Source organism: Scophthalmus maximus, chromosome 2 (genome assembly GCF_022379125.1).
Source record: "Scophthalmus maximus strain ysfricsl-2021 chromosome 2, ASM2237912v1, whole genome shotgun sequence".
In the NCBI taxonomy this organism is placed as follows: Eukaryota; Metazoa; Chordata; class Actinopteri; order Pleuronectiformes; family Scophthalmidae; genus Scophthalmus; species Scophthalmus maximus.
Genome location: NC_061516.1, coordinates 13,953,012 through 13,969,076, shown reverse-complemented (window position 1 = coordinate 13,969,076; position 16,065 = coordinate 13,953,012). Strand labels below are relative to the sequence as shown.

General features: G+C 42.0%; 1 protein-coding gene across 10 annotated transcripts in view; it reads right to left on the bottom strand.

The window, feature by feature from the left end:
* Positions 1 to 24: 24 nt before the first annotated feature.
* npas2 (neuronal PAS domain protein 2) overlaps positions 25 to 16,065 on the bottom strand; it is a 39,096-nt gene continuing 23,055 nt past the window's right edge. For 6 of the 10 annotated variants that reach the window (XM_035627004.2, XM_047329418.1, XM_035627005.2 and 3 more), the window contains 20 exons: positions 14,958 to 15,014; positions 14,265 to 14,419; positions 13,984 to 14,075; positions 13,615 to 13,704; positions 13,177 to 13,297; positions 11,873 to 11,986; positions 11,605 to 11,723; positions 10,350 to 10,432; positions 10,133 to 10,239; positions 9,792 to 9,939; positions 9,392 to 9,476; positions 9,178 to 9,304; positions 7,699 to 7,796; positions 7,497 to 7,583; positions 6,904 to 7,104; positions 6,141 to 6,362; positions 5,453 to 5,646; positions 5,131 to 5,223; positions 4,724 to 4,934; positions 25 to 4,063 (listed from right to left, as the gene is read on the bottom strand). In XM_035627004.2, coding sequence (XP_035482897.2) covers positions 3,842 to 4,063; positions 4,724 to 4,934; positions 5,131 to 5,223; positions 5,453 to 5,646; positions 6,141 to 6,362; positions 6,904 to 7,104; positions 7,497 to 7,583; positions 7,699 to 7,796; positions 9,178 to 9,304; positions 9,392 to 9,476; positions 9,792 to 9,939; positions 10,133 to 10,239; positions 10,350 to 10,432; positions 11,605 to 11,723; positions 11,873 to 11,986; positions 13,177 to 13,297; positions 13,615 to 13,704; positions 13,984 to 14,075; positions 14,265 to 14,419; positions 14,958 to 15,014 — 2,626 coding nt within the window. In that variant the 3' untranslated portion in view covers positions 25 to 3,841. Of the gene's footprint in view, positions 4,064 to 4,723; positions 4,935 to 5,130; positions 5,224 to 5,452; positions 5,647 to 6,140; positions 6,363 to 6,903; positions 7,105 to 7,496; positions 7,584 to 7,698; positions 7,797 to 9,177; positions 9,305 to 9,391; positions 9,477 to 9,791; positions 9,940 to 10,132; positions 10,240 to 10,349; positions 10,433 to 11,604; positions 11,724 to 11,872; positions 11,987 to 13,176; positions 13,298 to 13,614; positions 13,705 to 13,983; positions 14,076 to 14,264; positions 14,420 to 14,957; positions 15,015 to 16,065 lie in introns of those variants that run through there. The other 4 variants (XM_035627008.2, XM_035627007.2, XM_047329424.1 and 1 more) reach the window with 4 other exon arrangements.

The following is a 16,065-nucleotide window of genomic DNA, read 5'->3' as shown; positions in this document are numbered from 1 at the left end:
ACAGTTTGCTCAGAAAACAATGCATATGTTTAAAATATTTATTTTCAATATTTCACAATATCCAGGTTGATTTATAAATAATTCAATATAGCATAATTAATATCAAGATATTTTTAGAATGTAAACTGCATTTGTTAATTTCTTTTAAAACAATATTAACAATATATATTTTTAAAGCTTATCTTGATGGTAAATACAGAAAGAAAACAAGTCGTACAAGTGACTGTGCAACACCAACTTGAACGCCAAAGAAAAAAAAGCATCAGCTCCTCTAATAAGACACTTCATTATCTGTTACAAAATTACTTTAATTTTAAAATCATGTAACATACATATGTAATCTATTGGACATATAAAATAAACAACCATATAGTCTATAGTTTTTTTTTTACATTCTATTATACAATATATTCAAAGTTTGTTTCTGCTGTGAAACGACAGAAATGGCTGTGTACCAGGTGTGTTTTGTTCATGTCCTGGCAAGTCCTCCGCAGAGAAGCACTGATCTGACCTCACGTCTCACACGTGGTGCCGTCAGTCGCTGCTTTGCAAACCAGAAAAGTCCAATGTGATGAAGAAAATCTCATTCCTTCAAAAACATGGACACTCAATGTGAGGAGGGGTATAACTCCACCAAAAAGAAAAGATTTACTGACTGAGCAGATGGATTATTTACAATAACTTCTGTAAAGCAATACACAACAAAAAAAAGTACATTTCAATGAAAGAAAAGCACATCCAAACATTCTGGTGATTTGTCCAAAGCAAAATAATATAGGCTGGAGCCCGATACTCAATGTTAAATGAAAAAAAAATGTCCTCTCCCACCTGAGCAAGGCCGGTTTGACGTGAGAACATCTGAATTCTGAAAGATGTATTTAGATGGGGAAAGAACCTCAAGGAGGAATTTAACTACCACTGGCCGATTTTGAATCTTGGACAAATGCTTTGGGATTATTATTATTTGAAGTTGAAATGATGAATTCATGAAAGAAAACAGAATAATAGTCGTCTATGGCGCCCCTGAGTCGCTGGCTGAACTGGTGTCCTATGTGTGGTTACTCTATTGTTTCTATAGTGTAAAAGTGGAAGTGTGGAGATGGAAAAAGAGAGACTGAGACTTCCCTCGCACATTAAAAATAATATTTTCACGATGCTTTACAATTGCACTTTTCTCAAAAAAAACAAACAAAACAAAAACTGAAACCCATTAAACTGAAAGAGAAAGACAAATGACATCAGAAATATTTTTTTAAAGACCCAAAAGTTTTTTTCATCATGTGAACTCAAGTGTTTTCTTCTGCTCGACAGCAACAAGGATTTTAGTGTCTTGATAAAAAGAAAATTTGTTCCCATTATCATGGACGATCGTGTGACTCTTTCTTCCAGTGTTTCTGCATCTTGTCGTCAGGTTTGGGAGAAGCTAACTCCCTGTGGCGCGTTCCCATGCAGACCAAAGTGTAATAACTGTTATCACAATCTTCAGTGGACACGTGCTTACTTTTTTAAAAGGAAAACAAAAAAAGATACTGATTATATCAACGGCTGGAGGAATGTAAGGATGATTTCATTTAAAAAAATACTCCCATATAATGTACATGGTACAATGGCTTATTATACACCTCTATATACACCGTACATCTGTAGTGAACCATTTCAAACTGTATAAATTAACATTCTTTCTGTTTGTTTGTTTTCAAATTGACATTGCACATGGTAAAAGTGTAAAGCGGCACTGAACATACGCGCTTGAAAGAGTTCTGACACGCAAGTCTTGTCGTCCAATATGAACGGCGTCGGTCTTGAACGGGGGGGAAGGGGGTCTTAGTGTTGACTGGGGGCGGATTATGAATAAAATGTAGCATAAGTTCCACAGTGAGAAAATCAGGAAATGCTTGAGAGAAAACTGTGTTTTACCTGCTAAACTATTTCAAACGACTACTTACTACAAATTTTATAATAGACGATGGTCGAAATCAAATTATTTTTTAGACAGACAGTTCCTGAACAGTTTACGGTTACAAGTAGTGTGTGATTATCATCACCGAAAGAGAGGTGAGCGATTTCTTCCTGGACATCGTTCAGGTGCCCGTCTGGCTTCACCATCGGCAACTCATATCTTAACCGTTGCCTTCCAATTGACTGTTGGAGATTAGGAGTGCGGTTACGAGAGCTGATTAGCAGTCGGGACAGAAAACTACCACAAAACCATCTCAAAGAATAATAACGTTGGACTCTAAAAGATTGTCTCACAAAAAGTTGAAAGCAGTACAATGAGTAGAGAACAAGATTTGCAGCATCTTGGAAGTGCCGACGGGGGCCGTGGAAGTGCAAATCACTTTCCGACGTGTGAATGAACAATGTTTGATCATTAGAAATAATGACGAATGTAGTTTTTTGTTAACGCCACTGCGGCTGTGTTACGTTTCACTAAAATCGCACAATGGAGGTTTCTCTGTTTTCAAGGTAAAAAATGATCTGCTTTTTTTTTTTCTTCAATGAGATCACATTCATAATAAGAAGCTGTGTTTTATTTCACTTGTGATTGAGCCCAGCCGCTCAACAAGTGACCAGACTGGAATAATCAGGGCAACACTGTGCAGATCCTGGTGTCAGACATTAATACCAGCGTTGACCATTTCATGTCTAAAATTAACGTATATATAAAATCAATATAGAACCAGCTTCTTATCTCATACGTGTCTCAACTATATCTGTAATAAATAAACATGAAATCATTCAATTATGGTTTCAGTAGATAGTTAAATGAATCTTATTAGTGTGGACTTAAGGATGTAAAGGCTACAAAAAGCATCTATATATATGTGATATATCCATTACAAATCTAGATGTCTTTTTGTTTCAATCTGATGCAGAAAATTATAAATTATGACCTACGAAAATAGAACTTTGTATTCCAAATGGACCTGAGCTGGATTTTTAAAGCCGTAATCAGACGAAAACCATCGAACCGCACCACGGAATGCGCCGCAGTTAAAGGCACACGTTTGTTTCAGCCCCCCTGGCAGCTTGTTCGTCACCTGAAGAACCTGGACTTCAGTAACAGCCCTTCTTCAGTCCCAGATTGAGGCTTTAAAAATCTAGATAGAACTTTCTAGTTATTTGAGGGTACACCCCCCGCCCCCCCTCTCCTGCATGTGCCACAATATTAAAGCCCCTCACAAAGCGACTTTTATGAACATAGTAAATTGTTGCTTTTGGGACAAAACGGGGACCAAACATCTCACGTCTGTCCCCGGAAACGCACGGTGATGTTCATGCATTCCTTTAGGGAGAAGATTTCATCATTGGAGCTAAAAATCTGACCAGGGTCACTGAGGAAGGCGGCGTCGAGCTGTAGGTTTGAAATCTAATCTCACCGTTATGTGAGGAAAATCGAATATTGATAAAAGGAATATTCAGCTTTGAGGGGGAGGGGTAAGAGGAGGGAGGGGGGTGGTAGAAAAGTGCAAACAGACACTTAGAAGAAAACTTTCTGTGTTAGATGAAAAAAAAAAGTGTCTTCTCGCGGGCTTTCAATAATCCACTTGTTCCGGCGGCTGAGTGTGATGTGGGCCGGCGGACAACGGGCCCAGCACCTCAGACTGTCCTCAGACTCCTGCCGGGTTTTTTTTTCGCTTCGCTCCTTCTTCCGAACAGGCAGCTTCACATCAAACGGTTAAGGTCACGACAAGCGTCTCTTTTTATTTATTTTTTTCACCTTCGAGCATTTCTGCTGCAGAACGTGACGTCAAGTTTAACTCCAAACGCCAAAGTGCGCTTCCGCCTACACGGCGACAACGAGGAGGGCGGTCTCGGCGCTACGACAGAGTCCACAGCGCTACCGAGTGAGCAGATTTCTGAAGTCTGAAACACTGCCAGTCTGGTTTTGGGAATGTTGGTACTGCCTTTGTTGCTGCTGCTGCTGCTGTTGCGCTTGCGGTAGTTGCTGTGTTTGCGGCTGCTGCTGCTGATGGATGTATCCCACAGTGCTTTGCTGTGGGACATTAGTGGCGTGTAAGAATGCTGGAGTAGACCCACCGTGTACAAGTCCTTGAGCCATCTGTGGACACAAAGAAAGAGAATTTGAACGTGTGTTCTGGCAGAAACCGCTTCACTAAGTTTCATATGTAACGTATTTCTTGAACTGTTGCCGAGCTGATCGTCGACTGAGACACCTGACGTGGTGTATACAGGAGAGCTATCTCTGAATATTAACAACCTCAACAGATGCTACGAAACCTTAAATCTTATGACTCCTTAAAAAAAAAAAACCCTGCCAAAAGTTATGGATATAAGAACGTGGGATGCTGCAAAAGTATTGCATTACAGATTAACTCTGTATAATACTTAACTTTAACCCTAGTTCTGTTACAAAGCAGAGGAAAGCAAAAAATAATTACTCACTCCTCAAAAACGCTCAAGAACAGAGACAAGATTGACGAGACCTGAAGAATTTGAGATGACATCAGAGGTTTGTTAAAACCCTGAGGACTGAATATAACACAGAAGCACTCTGGCTTGTTGCTGTGGTAACTAAGGATTCAGATGCAGCGTAATGCATTTAATTATCATAAATCAGCAAATGTAAAGCCTGAGCATCATTTCTTTTTTTTTGCAACAACCCCCTCACTGAATATGAAATTTAAAGTCAGACATATTTCACACACGGTGACGGATATTGCCACGTCGCAAACACGGCGGGTGGCTGTGGTCGTCGTACCTGAAAGAACTGCTGGGGCTGCTGTAGCTGCAGGGAGTGCTGGGAGGCCTGAGGCTGAGTGTGGTAGGCAGACTGGGACTGCTGTGGGAGGAAACCGTTGTGGGGGAACATGATGGGGGACGTGAAGACCGGCGAGGGCACGAGCACGGCGTTGCAGTTGACCTGTTGCATGGAGAATGAGGGCGCGATGATCTGCTGCTCCAGGGTGTATCTGTACGGAGTGAACGACATAGAGCTCAGGCACAAATGTGACGTTACCCCACACATACAGGTGTGTGTGTGCGCGTGTGTGTGTGTGTGTGTGTGTGTGTGTGTGTGTGTGTGTGTGTGTGTGTGTGTGTGTGTGTGTGTGTGTGTGTGTGTGTGTGTGTGTGTGTGTGTGTGTGTGTGTCTGTGCAGGTTCTCACATGGTTTGGGAGAGGCCCATGTTGCACTGGGAAGGCTGCGTGGTGACAGTGCTAGAGGGAACCAGCGTCTGCATTGGTTGGTTGAGCAGCATGCTGCAAGAAATACAATCTGTTACTAGAGGAACTCAGTCTGTACAGTGGGACAGACAACAAGGAAACAAAAGCTCAAAGACAGAAATCGCTCAAATTAAAATCTTTGAAAGAAGAATCCAATTGCTCATAGTGAGTTGGGGGGGGGGGGAATCTTTAAGGAATTTGCAAATAAGAGGTTAGAACTACACCATACAGTCATGACCATGTGTGGTTTTGACTGTTCACTCACCGTAGTTGTCCATCTTGGTTGAACTCGCCGTCCGCGTGTCTTTGGTTTGCGTTGGTGTCCTGCAGAGGCCTGCTGTTGGTCTGAGAGAACATCATGGGGTTGCTGTAGAAGGGCATCGACACACTTGTGTTCGTCTGCACAGGCAGACTCACCGCTGACCGCGCCTGGCCGGCCCGCGCAATCCTCTGCTGGACCTGCGATGGAACCGAGGTAAACAACCACACACCAGGCTCATATGAGATCCTGTACACTTGTTGGCAGCGTATAAAAACAACAGGATCCACCAGTTAAAACGAAATGAACATCTGATAGGCTCTTCCTATGTGAAAGTACCGTTTTATAAGCAGAAGCAAGAACAGTTGTGTATCTTTTATTTTTGTTTTTCTAAGACGTTTCCATCATAACTTAGGTTTTTCATGCTCTCGTGTCTTTTTGGCTTCCACTCAAACGAGCTGAAACTGTGACGAGAGCTTGGCAAGTGAACTGAATATGAAGCTACCAGCTGTTGTAGTGACATCTGTATCTTTCAATAACAGACTGCTAACCTTTTCCCCCGTTGTGCCGTGAGCACGGAAGAAGGTCATGAGTGGCGACTTGCCGATGACTGAGGTTAATTTGGTTCAATACTGTGCAGCCTAGTGGGAGAGTTTGTTGTGACAGTTGTGTTGTTTCAGATTTGCATGTTCACCTGTGTCGAGGTTGGTGAGCTGTTCTCTCTCAGGAGCGAGTGAGGGGACGAGCTGTGGGCCCCACAGGACGGTGGTTTCGGGTGGCCCGATAGCTCCCTGATCACCCCCGACTGGCTCTGCTGGGCCGGCCTGCCCGGGCCCTGCTGCTGCTGAGTCTGCTGCTGCTGAGGCTGCTGCTGGGCCTGGCCAAAGTCATTGTGGACAGGCTGCTGTAACAGCATCTAACACGTACACGTAAACAGAAGATCCACAGTGATTTGAATCACAGTAGCATGTCTATACTGCCTCTGGCCTATTCATAATCAACTGAGGTGACGCAACAGTTCATGTGTTGTGCATGAGTAATCTGTGTTTGTGTTTCCAATCGCAGCTCCTCTCACGTCGCCTTCACGGCCGGGAGGAGATCGCGTCAAACAAAGAGACAACTGGTCTTTGCTAAACAAACATTACGACATGACGGAGGAATCTCCTCTGTGTGCAGCCTATGTAGGTCATGTGGTGGTTAGAATACATGGAGCTGAGCTGGTTGGTGCCTCTTGGTGACGCCATTTCACCACTACAGGGTTAGGTACATGTAATGTGAGCCTAGATGAGATGTTGACTTTCCCCAACAGCTGATACGCACATGCCTCCTAATCTTTATGTTTAAATTACAGTCTGTGCCCTACCTATTTTTTTTTTTAATGAAACTCAGTCCAATACCATTCTATATTTACTTCAGCCTGCGTGGAGTGTTCTCTCTTCTCTTTCTGTGTGTGTTACCTGGATGTTTGCCAGGTGAAGCTTCTCCTTAATGTCATGCAGCTCCTGCTGCTGCGTCTTAATGTCCGCCTGCAGAATCCGCGTCCTCTCCTCCAGCTGCTCCTTCAGCTGATTCATGACGCCGAGCTGCGGCTGCTGCAGCTCATACATGGACGACGACGACGACTGCTGCTGCTGCTGCTGCTGCTGAGTTTGCTGTTGCTGGAAAGACAAGATCCCCCCCCAAAAAAATCAACAGTGTACCACAGTGTTGCTTTTCAATTTATTTTCCCCAGACAAAGTTACTGTATGAGTCATTTGGCATGAGTCATATATAATAATGGCTTATTCTTGTAATGGTGAAAGCACACCAAGCTTTACTCTTTGTCCAGTGAAACTGCTCTTGAAATGATTTGGATGAGTTATTCATATACAAGCATGTGGAAAGCTATAATAATAATCTTAGTAATTATGTCTTCTTTCTTTTTTTCAAACTGCGTTTCTCAATGGAGGCACTGTACGTGAGCAGCAGATGAACCTGTGCAACAGTGAGACATTGTAGACAAATGGAACAGAGGAAGGCAACGGGCAGGAGAGGAATTCTAAACACTGACCATTGCGGAGTGCTTGCTGCAGGTAGGAGAAAGGGGGAGGCTCATTTGGGGGACGAGGTCAAAGGAATTTTGTCTTTGTGCCAAATTCTACAAGGGGGGGAAATGAGAAACGTTTTACAATTCAGCACAACCTCTGATATGATACTGTGCCAACTCGGTGTGGTTGCTTGTCTCACGTATTTCTTTCATCTAACAGACTGACCTTTGAACTGCTGGGCTGGAGTCTGGCAGACGTCTTCTCTGTCCCGATGGAAGCAGACTGCCACGACGGTGTGCAGGCCTCTGTGTAGGAGTTAGCTGCTACAGAAGAGACAGGTCACCTCTTTACACTGAGACTGAGGATGTGTTCAGTCAGATCACAATCGTCGAGCTGATAACCACAGCAAAGCCAAACACTATTCAAGCTCTACTAATTTCATCAGTGGCTTAAATTGTATTATACGCTCCTTTATCTGTCAGTTGTTTTCTGGTCAGTGAAAGAACCAGTTCTCTGAGTAAAAGTCAAACTTTTCCTTCAAATAAGAACTGTAATCACATCCTCGTGGTTTTTTGCCTCTGCCAAACAGACACGTTGCAGGAAATAATGGTCACAATCTCCCGTTCTGTTCATGAGCCATGGTGTTAAATGATGGCAAGAAAATCATTTTTGACAGAACATTACAATGCGAAGTTGACCGCCATAAAATGTTGTTACTTCATCATTTGTATTAAAAAAATTCGTAATTAGCGTATGAACTTGGTGTTTTGTGAGACCACAGTGTCCTTTGACAACCAAAATCTCTTTTTATTTCATCCTCCAGTCCGAGTGAATGTTTGTGCCAAGTTTAGAGAAATTCCCTGAAGTAGTTCCTGAGATGCCTCAGTTCATGAGAGTGGGATGGACGGATGTGCAACCCGGAAACAAGGCTTCCGGCCACAGCTGAGGCATGATAACTGGATGAAATGGGATATATATTGTATAATTCTCAGGAAACAAACACTGTACTGCATGATGCCTTTTAATATTTAACTCCACGGTCTCTCCTCTTTAAAAATACCTTGTCCTTAACACAGAGTGACCCCGGACGTTTTCTGACATCCAGCCAGAACAACTTATGAATCTCATTTCTTCCTTGGTTGCGTAACGGCGCTGCTGATTCACGAGCCCTTGGTTGCCACCTCATTCTGCCTCTGACTGAAACCCACAAACTGTGATTCATTCAGTGGACGGTTCTTTTTTTTTCTCTCATTCGTTTTCTGACGGGTGTAGTTTCATGAATATGTCTTTTTGACGATCTGTGTAGGTTAAACTGTAGGTTTACTTTTTATGGATGGCGACTGTGATGAATCTGCCGCTGTGTATTGTTCATAAATATGCAGATGGGCGTGACATGTTTTAGTGCATCAGGCAGATAAACAGGGCGCGCTTAAGTAAGCCTCGGAAACATTTCATCATAGATGCATCGTCACCCACATACTGTTTATACAGGTGGGTGTTTTATTGACTCCTGGTCTGCTTGGTTACAGAACCTCTGATCACAAGATCCGGTCAGATTCAAATTCAAAGGCTCAACTTTTCTTCTTTTTCTCATATTATTCTCTTCAGGAGTTCCTGCAGCTACATACAGTAGGAGCAGGTCTTCTGCACACGATGACCTGCTGTCGAGCGAGTTAGCACATTCGGGAGAAGAGGATGACTTACATGCAGAGTCCGACAGCGCCGTGTGGGACGACTTCCGGGAGCTGTGGGAGGATACCGAACGTGCACCGCTGTTCCTGTCCCGCGCCGGGTCCAGCGTGGAGCAGATGTCCAAGTATAGCTCCTGAGCCTGGAACACAAGAGCCACGTTTCAGGCAAAAAAAAGTCGCGTCTTGGTGCCGACCTTGTACGGGATGAGGGGCTATTGACAATTTACCTTCACAGAGGATGGCGCGATCTCGGGTGGAGAAAGCTCTTCAAGGCCAAACGCTCTCCTCCTCTCAGCTCGCACCTCGGCATAGCTGAACGACAGCAGATGGAAACGGTATGTTTAACTGCTACACTCAAAATATTGATATTCCACTAGGATTTTAAATGCCACATCATTTATACTAGATCATTTTTTTGATGTTTTAATTCAGTGGGTAAGCACTGATAACACAGAGTCTATGAATTATCCTAATTATTATCATCTCAATTGCCAATATCATTTTTCTATGAAATCCAGGGCAAAAGCTAATAATTTATCGATGCATAAACAGTAACACGTGGGGAAAAAAGTTCTAATAAAATCTTTTGAGTAAGGTGTGTACACACACACACCAATCAGTTTTTACCTGACAATAGTGTGAGTGCAGACGATGAACTCAGGTTTGGAGTTCCACTGGTGGTACGTGATGTAGTAGTGGGTCTGCAACCAAATCCACTGCTGACCTTTGGTCAGGAAGCGATAGTAACAGGATTTACCTTTTCCAAACTGCATTACTGAGGAGAGAGAAAAAAAGAGAAAGGCAAACATCAGCACCATGTTCAGGCATCGCGGGTCAGAGCTTCTTCTGCTCACTAATACAGAGGATTCATGTTTGTTGACTATAACCTCTTTGTCAGAGGTGGGTTCCTGCGTGTGTTGGTGAAGGTTGGTGAGAAAAGAGGCAACAGACCAAAGACAGTAACTTACGCTGCTTGTGACACTGAGCTATGAGCTCCAAGTCATCTACGTGATAGTAATCATAGCCAGAAGTTCCCAGAACCTCGAAGGGTAAATAGCCTATGATTGGTGAAGCTCTGTAAGAAAAGAAAAAAAAGAAGAGGGTCGGCACATGAAAAGATAAATTTGTCCTAAAAAAAGAAATTCACATGGTAGATTGAGAGGAGGAAACACACAAATTGTTTACCTGTGATCTAAAAACAGGAACTTCCATTCAAGGCTGTGTCTGGAAGTGAATTCATCACAAGGGTCCTCCACATTACACAAATCCTAAACAGAGCCACAGACACAGAGGGAGTAAAGTCACTATTAAAGTGTCACAACAAAGAAATGAATCAGCAGTCGTATTATATTTTCTTTTTGACAAGGCGGTTGGGAGATTTGATGCACGGCTCTAACAGGAAGCAGCCACAAATTGTCACCTTGTTACATACATAGAAATACAAGTATACTGTTTGTACAGTACAAACTCTGCTGCTCTAGCATTATTTTTTTCCCCGAAGCTTGAATATCCATCATTATTACAAGTATATTGTGAACAAAAGCTCATGATGTCTGTGGGAGAAACTGTGTCGAGCTCAAATGCGCAGATCAAAAACCAGTATGAGCAAAGGATTTGTCTTGTGTCCTAGAATCTAAGGGGGGAAGGAAAATATTCCATGTCATATCGGCCAGACGTTATTGTTCCAATCGTTTCCATCTGGCAAATGAGTGTAATCAGTGTCTTTTATATTTTGGAACAAGTGGTGGGGGGGAGCTGAAGCCTGTTCAATAAATTTGCTCCGTGCTTTCCAGCATATTTTAAGGTGGAAAAATTAAACTGCAAAGACATGTTTAATTTATCAAAACACATTACCTTACCTTTCATTACCTTACCATTGTAAAGAGCTGAACCATCTTACTTATGCTGCTACAGGCCTAGACTGCTAGGCAAACTCCCATCATGCACTGAGCACGTCTCCTTCTCTCTCTCTGTAGGTATCTACTTTTATTGACCGCTGCTGCTATTACTTCTCCTGTTATTATTCATAAGATTATTACATCCAGTCCATCCAAGTACCACTATTATTATGATTATTATCCCCTCCATTAGATAACAGATTAAACCCTAATCTGAGGTGATCGCAGGAAGGGTTGCAAGTGTGTGAATGTGACTCTGATTGACTTCCATAACCTGGCAATTGTCCAGATTTGAACTCACTCCTAGGATCATGTGTATCCTAATGATAAAATCATTTGGGAGGTACACGGCGTGCCACACTCTACCAGAAACATCTAGAGACTGCTCGTCTCCCCAGAAACCACAGCTCATTGCTGTTTTCGAACATTATTGGTTTCAGTCTCACTGTTTTATTCCCGTGAGGGAAAATGACGCCACAAATGTGCAAGACGAAGTCGAGAACACAAAGGTACGAGGTTTAAAGATCCCCAGCCAGTCTCACCTTGAGAAACTGCGGAGTGACCAATCGTACAGTAGCAATGAGGCAGACTTGCTCCTCCAGCGCTGACTGTAGGCTCCTTGGTAACGTCAACTCAAGTCCGTTAGAAGAGGATCTAGGCACTGTGTCAAAGAGGATGGAGAATATTTATGTCTTGTTTGTAAAATCAGTTTGTTAAATAAATGCTAAATGAAGAGCATTCACAATCCACACTGTTTACTAACTGCAAAGACGTTTTTACAGAATTTTGAATCCTTTTAAAAATTCTTACCATTGTTATGAAACTTGAAATCTCCAACAAACTTGACGTACTCGTACACAGATGGCTCTTTTGGGTCAATGTTGCCTCTGGCTAGATGGCAGCAAAATTCAATATGTGCCTCATCTGAAAACCAGAAAATCATTATATGATATTTGTGCATTTTTAAGACAAACTGTCACAATTCTTGACGAGATGTTTCTTAATCCCGTTCGTGTTTGGTTTGACAGATATAACATGTTATAATGTTTACTGTAGAATATTCTGAAGAGAGAGAAAGGGGTTCTATTATAATGCTCAAATACTTTTTGAATATTGTTATTGGTACTTTCCTTACTCTCTTTTGGGACTAATGCAGTACTTTCACCTCAACAACACAAATATTATAGTGTTCATGATTTGCTCCCAGCTGCAGACGGGTGATCCTTCTCCACATGCTCAAGAGTCGTAACGTTTTGGACATACAGGCCAAGGTAGTTTGGGCACCACGTGAGGATGTTTAAAAAACATGAAATCAGCCATATAAATGCTAAAAATCAAGCAGATGAATCTGAGTCCGCGTTTGATGTAACATGATTGGGCGTAACTTGCACAGTAAGAGCCTGAGAATCATTTTCATGCAAGAAGGCCCAGAGAGTGATGTGCCGAGGAGATGGTGTGTGCTCCGGACTTGGCTCTGGGACAGTTTTCTATTTAGGCTTCTAAAGACGGACCGAGACACTCGCGACTCGCCATCTCTCTCTTCCTCAGAAAAGCCCAATAGTGACACGGGATTAAGGTCAGAGTCTTGAGCCCCATATACTACATTGCTTTGGATTAGTGTGCTAACATAACAGTGATTTAAAGTCTTAACAATGATACTAAGCTATCTCCTATTATTAGCTAAAAGGCTAATCATAGACACACACTAATAGGCAATCCAATAAAGTTCGGACCCCGATTCAGCAACTGACTCTATATATAAAGAGCTTGAAGAGGTATTTGCAGCGTCAAAGCGAACCGCAGAGATGTTGTGAAACAGGAAAATACTCAACAAGACCGATATCAAAAGTCCATTGTTGTGACAATATTTCAGCCCAAAACCCTGTTACACAGATATTCTGAGCTACAAGTGAAAACTGTTTTGCGCAGTGTTTCCACCCCAAACACAAAACACACTCACACACTGACCGTTTGACCTCCTGACATGAAGGGAGACGAGCTACAGGCTTTAGCCTCTCAACTCGTGCCGTGCTCAAACGCGGCTGACCCAGACGCAGTGTGGTGTTAAGACAAGGACAAAGGCAGCGGAGAGGCCGCCAAAGTAGGATACTCACTGTCAAGGAAGTCAGCAGCAATGGGGTCAGTCATCAGCATGTGGGATGATAGCAGCTTATACACCTCCCCATGTTCCCGCTCCGGGAGGAAATTCAAGATATTTTGGTCCACCATATCTGACTGGTGCAAAAGGAGAGACGGATGACATTCAGTTTTTTTGGGGTGAGTATGCGATGTGCAACAGTCTTGCTATAGAGATATGATTAGATGTGACATAATCTCTGAGCACTGGGAGGCTCGGATGCTCTGTCAGTTATTTCAGATACACTTAGGAGCCAAAATGTGTTGTTCAAACTCTCGCTCCAAAATGTGTTTTGAGGACACAAATGAATCGAGACAAACACAGCAAAAAAATGTCCCGGATTAAATCAAATTAATCACAAACGTAAATAAGACAACATCAGAAAAATGCAGCATGAGCAAAAGATTACACTTACCGGTAAGTGGCCAGTAAGTGAAGACACACTGTCAGATACGTATATGATGTTTCCATCTGTGGTTAATGCTATTAGGAAACCATCTAGGGCCTGTAAGAGGGGGGGGAAATTAGGACTTGACAATGAGGCTTCAAGTTTGTTGAACAGAATTGTGTACGTGAACAATTGCACTCTTATACCGTCACAGATCATGTATGTCTGTGAATAATTGCATTACAACATCATGTTGACGTGGCGAAGGTGAAAATATTAATGAGCCGAGGATTTAACTCTCGTCGTATTTAATCTCGCTGGGTCTTTTTTTTCTTATTATCAATATTAGTCAGAGCTTATTCATCTATTCCACGAACACGCCCTCCTGAGCTTTACCTCCAGCATTAGCTGTGTGAACTCCTCGTTGCTGAGGAATGACGGCTTCCAGTCCTGCCTCACGTCACAGGTGTCATTCTGTGCAGTGATGTCTGAAGAGGATGGGAGGCGGAGTGAAAACACAATGATTAAGTCAACGACGTGATAGAGACTAAACATTTCTCGTAGTGTACTGTATTGGTTAATAACTGAATTGAGGGAGAAACGTATAAAGGTTGTTTCTTAAAGTAGAAGCGATTCAAATAGAAGAACTCGGGCTGTATATAATACATTTTTCCTACCTTTCTGTTTCTGCAAGAAGTCAATGGTCCTCTGCAAAATGGTGGACTTGTCCATCTTGCGTGGATGGCCTTGGCCTTGCAGCATTGTGCATAGCTCCTTGATGAGCACATTGAATTGGTCTCTTCTTTTCTTTTCCGATTTGTTTCGGGATGCCCTGAAGATGTCAACACGCGAAAACAATTACACATGAGCCGACTAACAGGCGAAAAGCTCATCTGATCGAGAAACTTGAGCTGCTCTATCAAGAAGTAGTTTTAAACTCATTAATAGTATTAAAATTAGGGGGGGAAACAGAATTTGAGAAAAAATTGTGTGCGATATTACATGGCTAAAAGGAAGACGTGGCAAGATCTAATCACGTTTGTGTGCTTTTTTACCTAAATTATGTCAATTTTCAACTTAAGTTACACTAAGGTAGCCGTCCAGAGACTTAATTCGAGATTATCCTGTAATGTGAAACTGAGGACTTAAACTGATTTTAAAAGAATTTTAAAAATACCATCAAAAAACTATGTCTTTCATCCCCATGGCTTAAGGAGCAGAGACAGAAATTCATGTGAAAGCTGTAACTTAATGAGCTAAAATTTCAACGCTCTGTATTGAACACACACACATATTCATTACCTCCAAACTGACAGACATGCAAGCACACACACACACACACACACACACACACACACAGGCCTGAGTACCTTTTTGCCCTGTCCTTCTCATCTTCATCCATTAAATCGTCCACACAGCTGTTGGTGCTAGAAACAGAAGGGGTTCAAGTTAGAATGTTGTTTTCAGCAGTTTTTGTTTTAAACACATATTTACATAAACACATGTAACAGTGCGCTATACTTGTATGTACTGTAACATGTTCATTAATGGCAGTAGTGATAAGCAGGGTGTACATAAACAGCCTCACTCAAATAAGACCTTTAACCTGACTATGGGAAGTAGTTAATCTTATTGTAATGTCCGGGAACGCTGCCAGATGGTTCTCTTTCTGAAGGTGCCAATTTTTTCTAAATAGATGCACGTCGTGCCTCGTAAGTACAGACATGCTGCCCACAGTGGGAAGAGAGAACGAGTGTGTAACATGTGGCATTAGCCTAGTGAGCTAAAAGTTATTAATGGATGTAATAAATCAAAAAAATTCAGGCTTAGTTTAAGCCCTGTGCAGAATTCTTACTGAGTCACTAGTTACTCTATTTTACCCTCAGGTAGATTTTCTTTTGGGGGACGATTTTTCTTAGGGTGTATGGACAGACATATATATATGTGTGTATTTATATATGTGTGTCAGAGCATACAACAAGCAGCGAAACGGTCATACATGAACAGTTCATAATATAACATACAGGTAACACAAAGGACAAGCAGTGAAAGTTCAAGTCAGAAATAAGAGGTGTGCTTGGTTTGTGCAAATTTTGAGCAAGTGAAATTATTTCTCCTCATAAATCCAATATTAGTATAGCAAAAAGGTGATTCATCAAAGTGTTGATCACGTCTGTGTGTAATGTTCTTTTTCTTTTGTGTAAATGAGAAACTGAGGGTTAAATACTCTGCAGGAGACTCGGCTCTTCAGTTATTCAGAACCATATTTACTAAATGACTTTATATGTGTCCTTTACCACACTGACATATAAATACTATCATCTTTATTTACTGTATTTCCCAGAATAAAATAATAGATTTGTGGAGTGAATTGAACTATTGATCAGCAGGGCATGAAGGAAGAGTGTGTTCTAAGGGTGTAAGTACCAAAATTGTATTGCATTAACAATTTCGCCGTGTTATAAGTTAGCAAAAAGA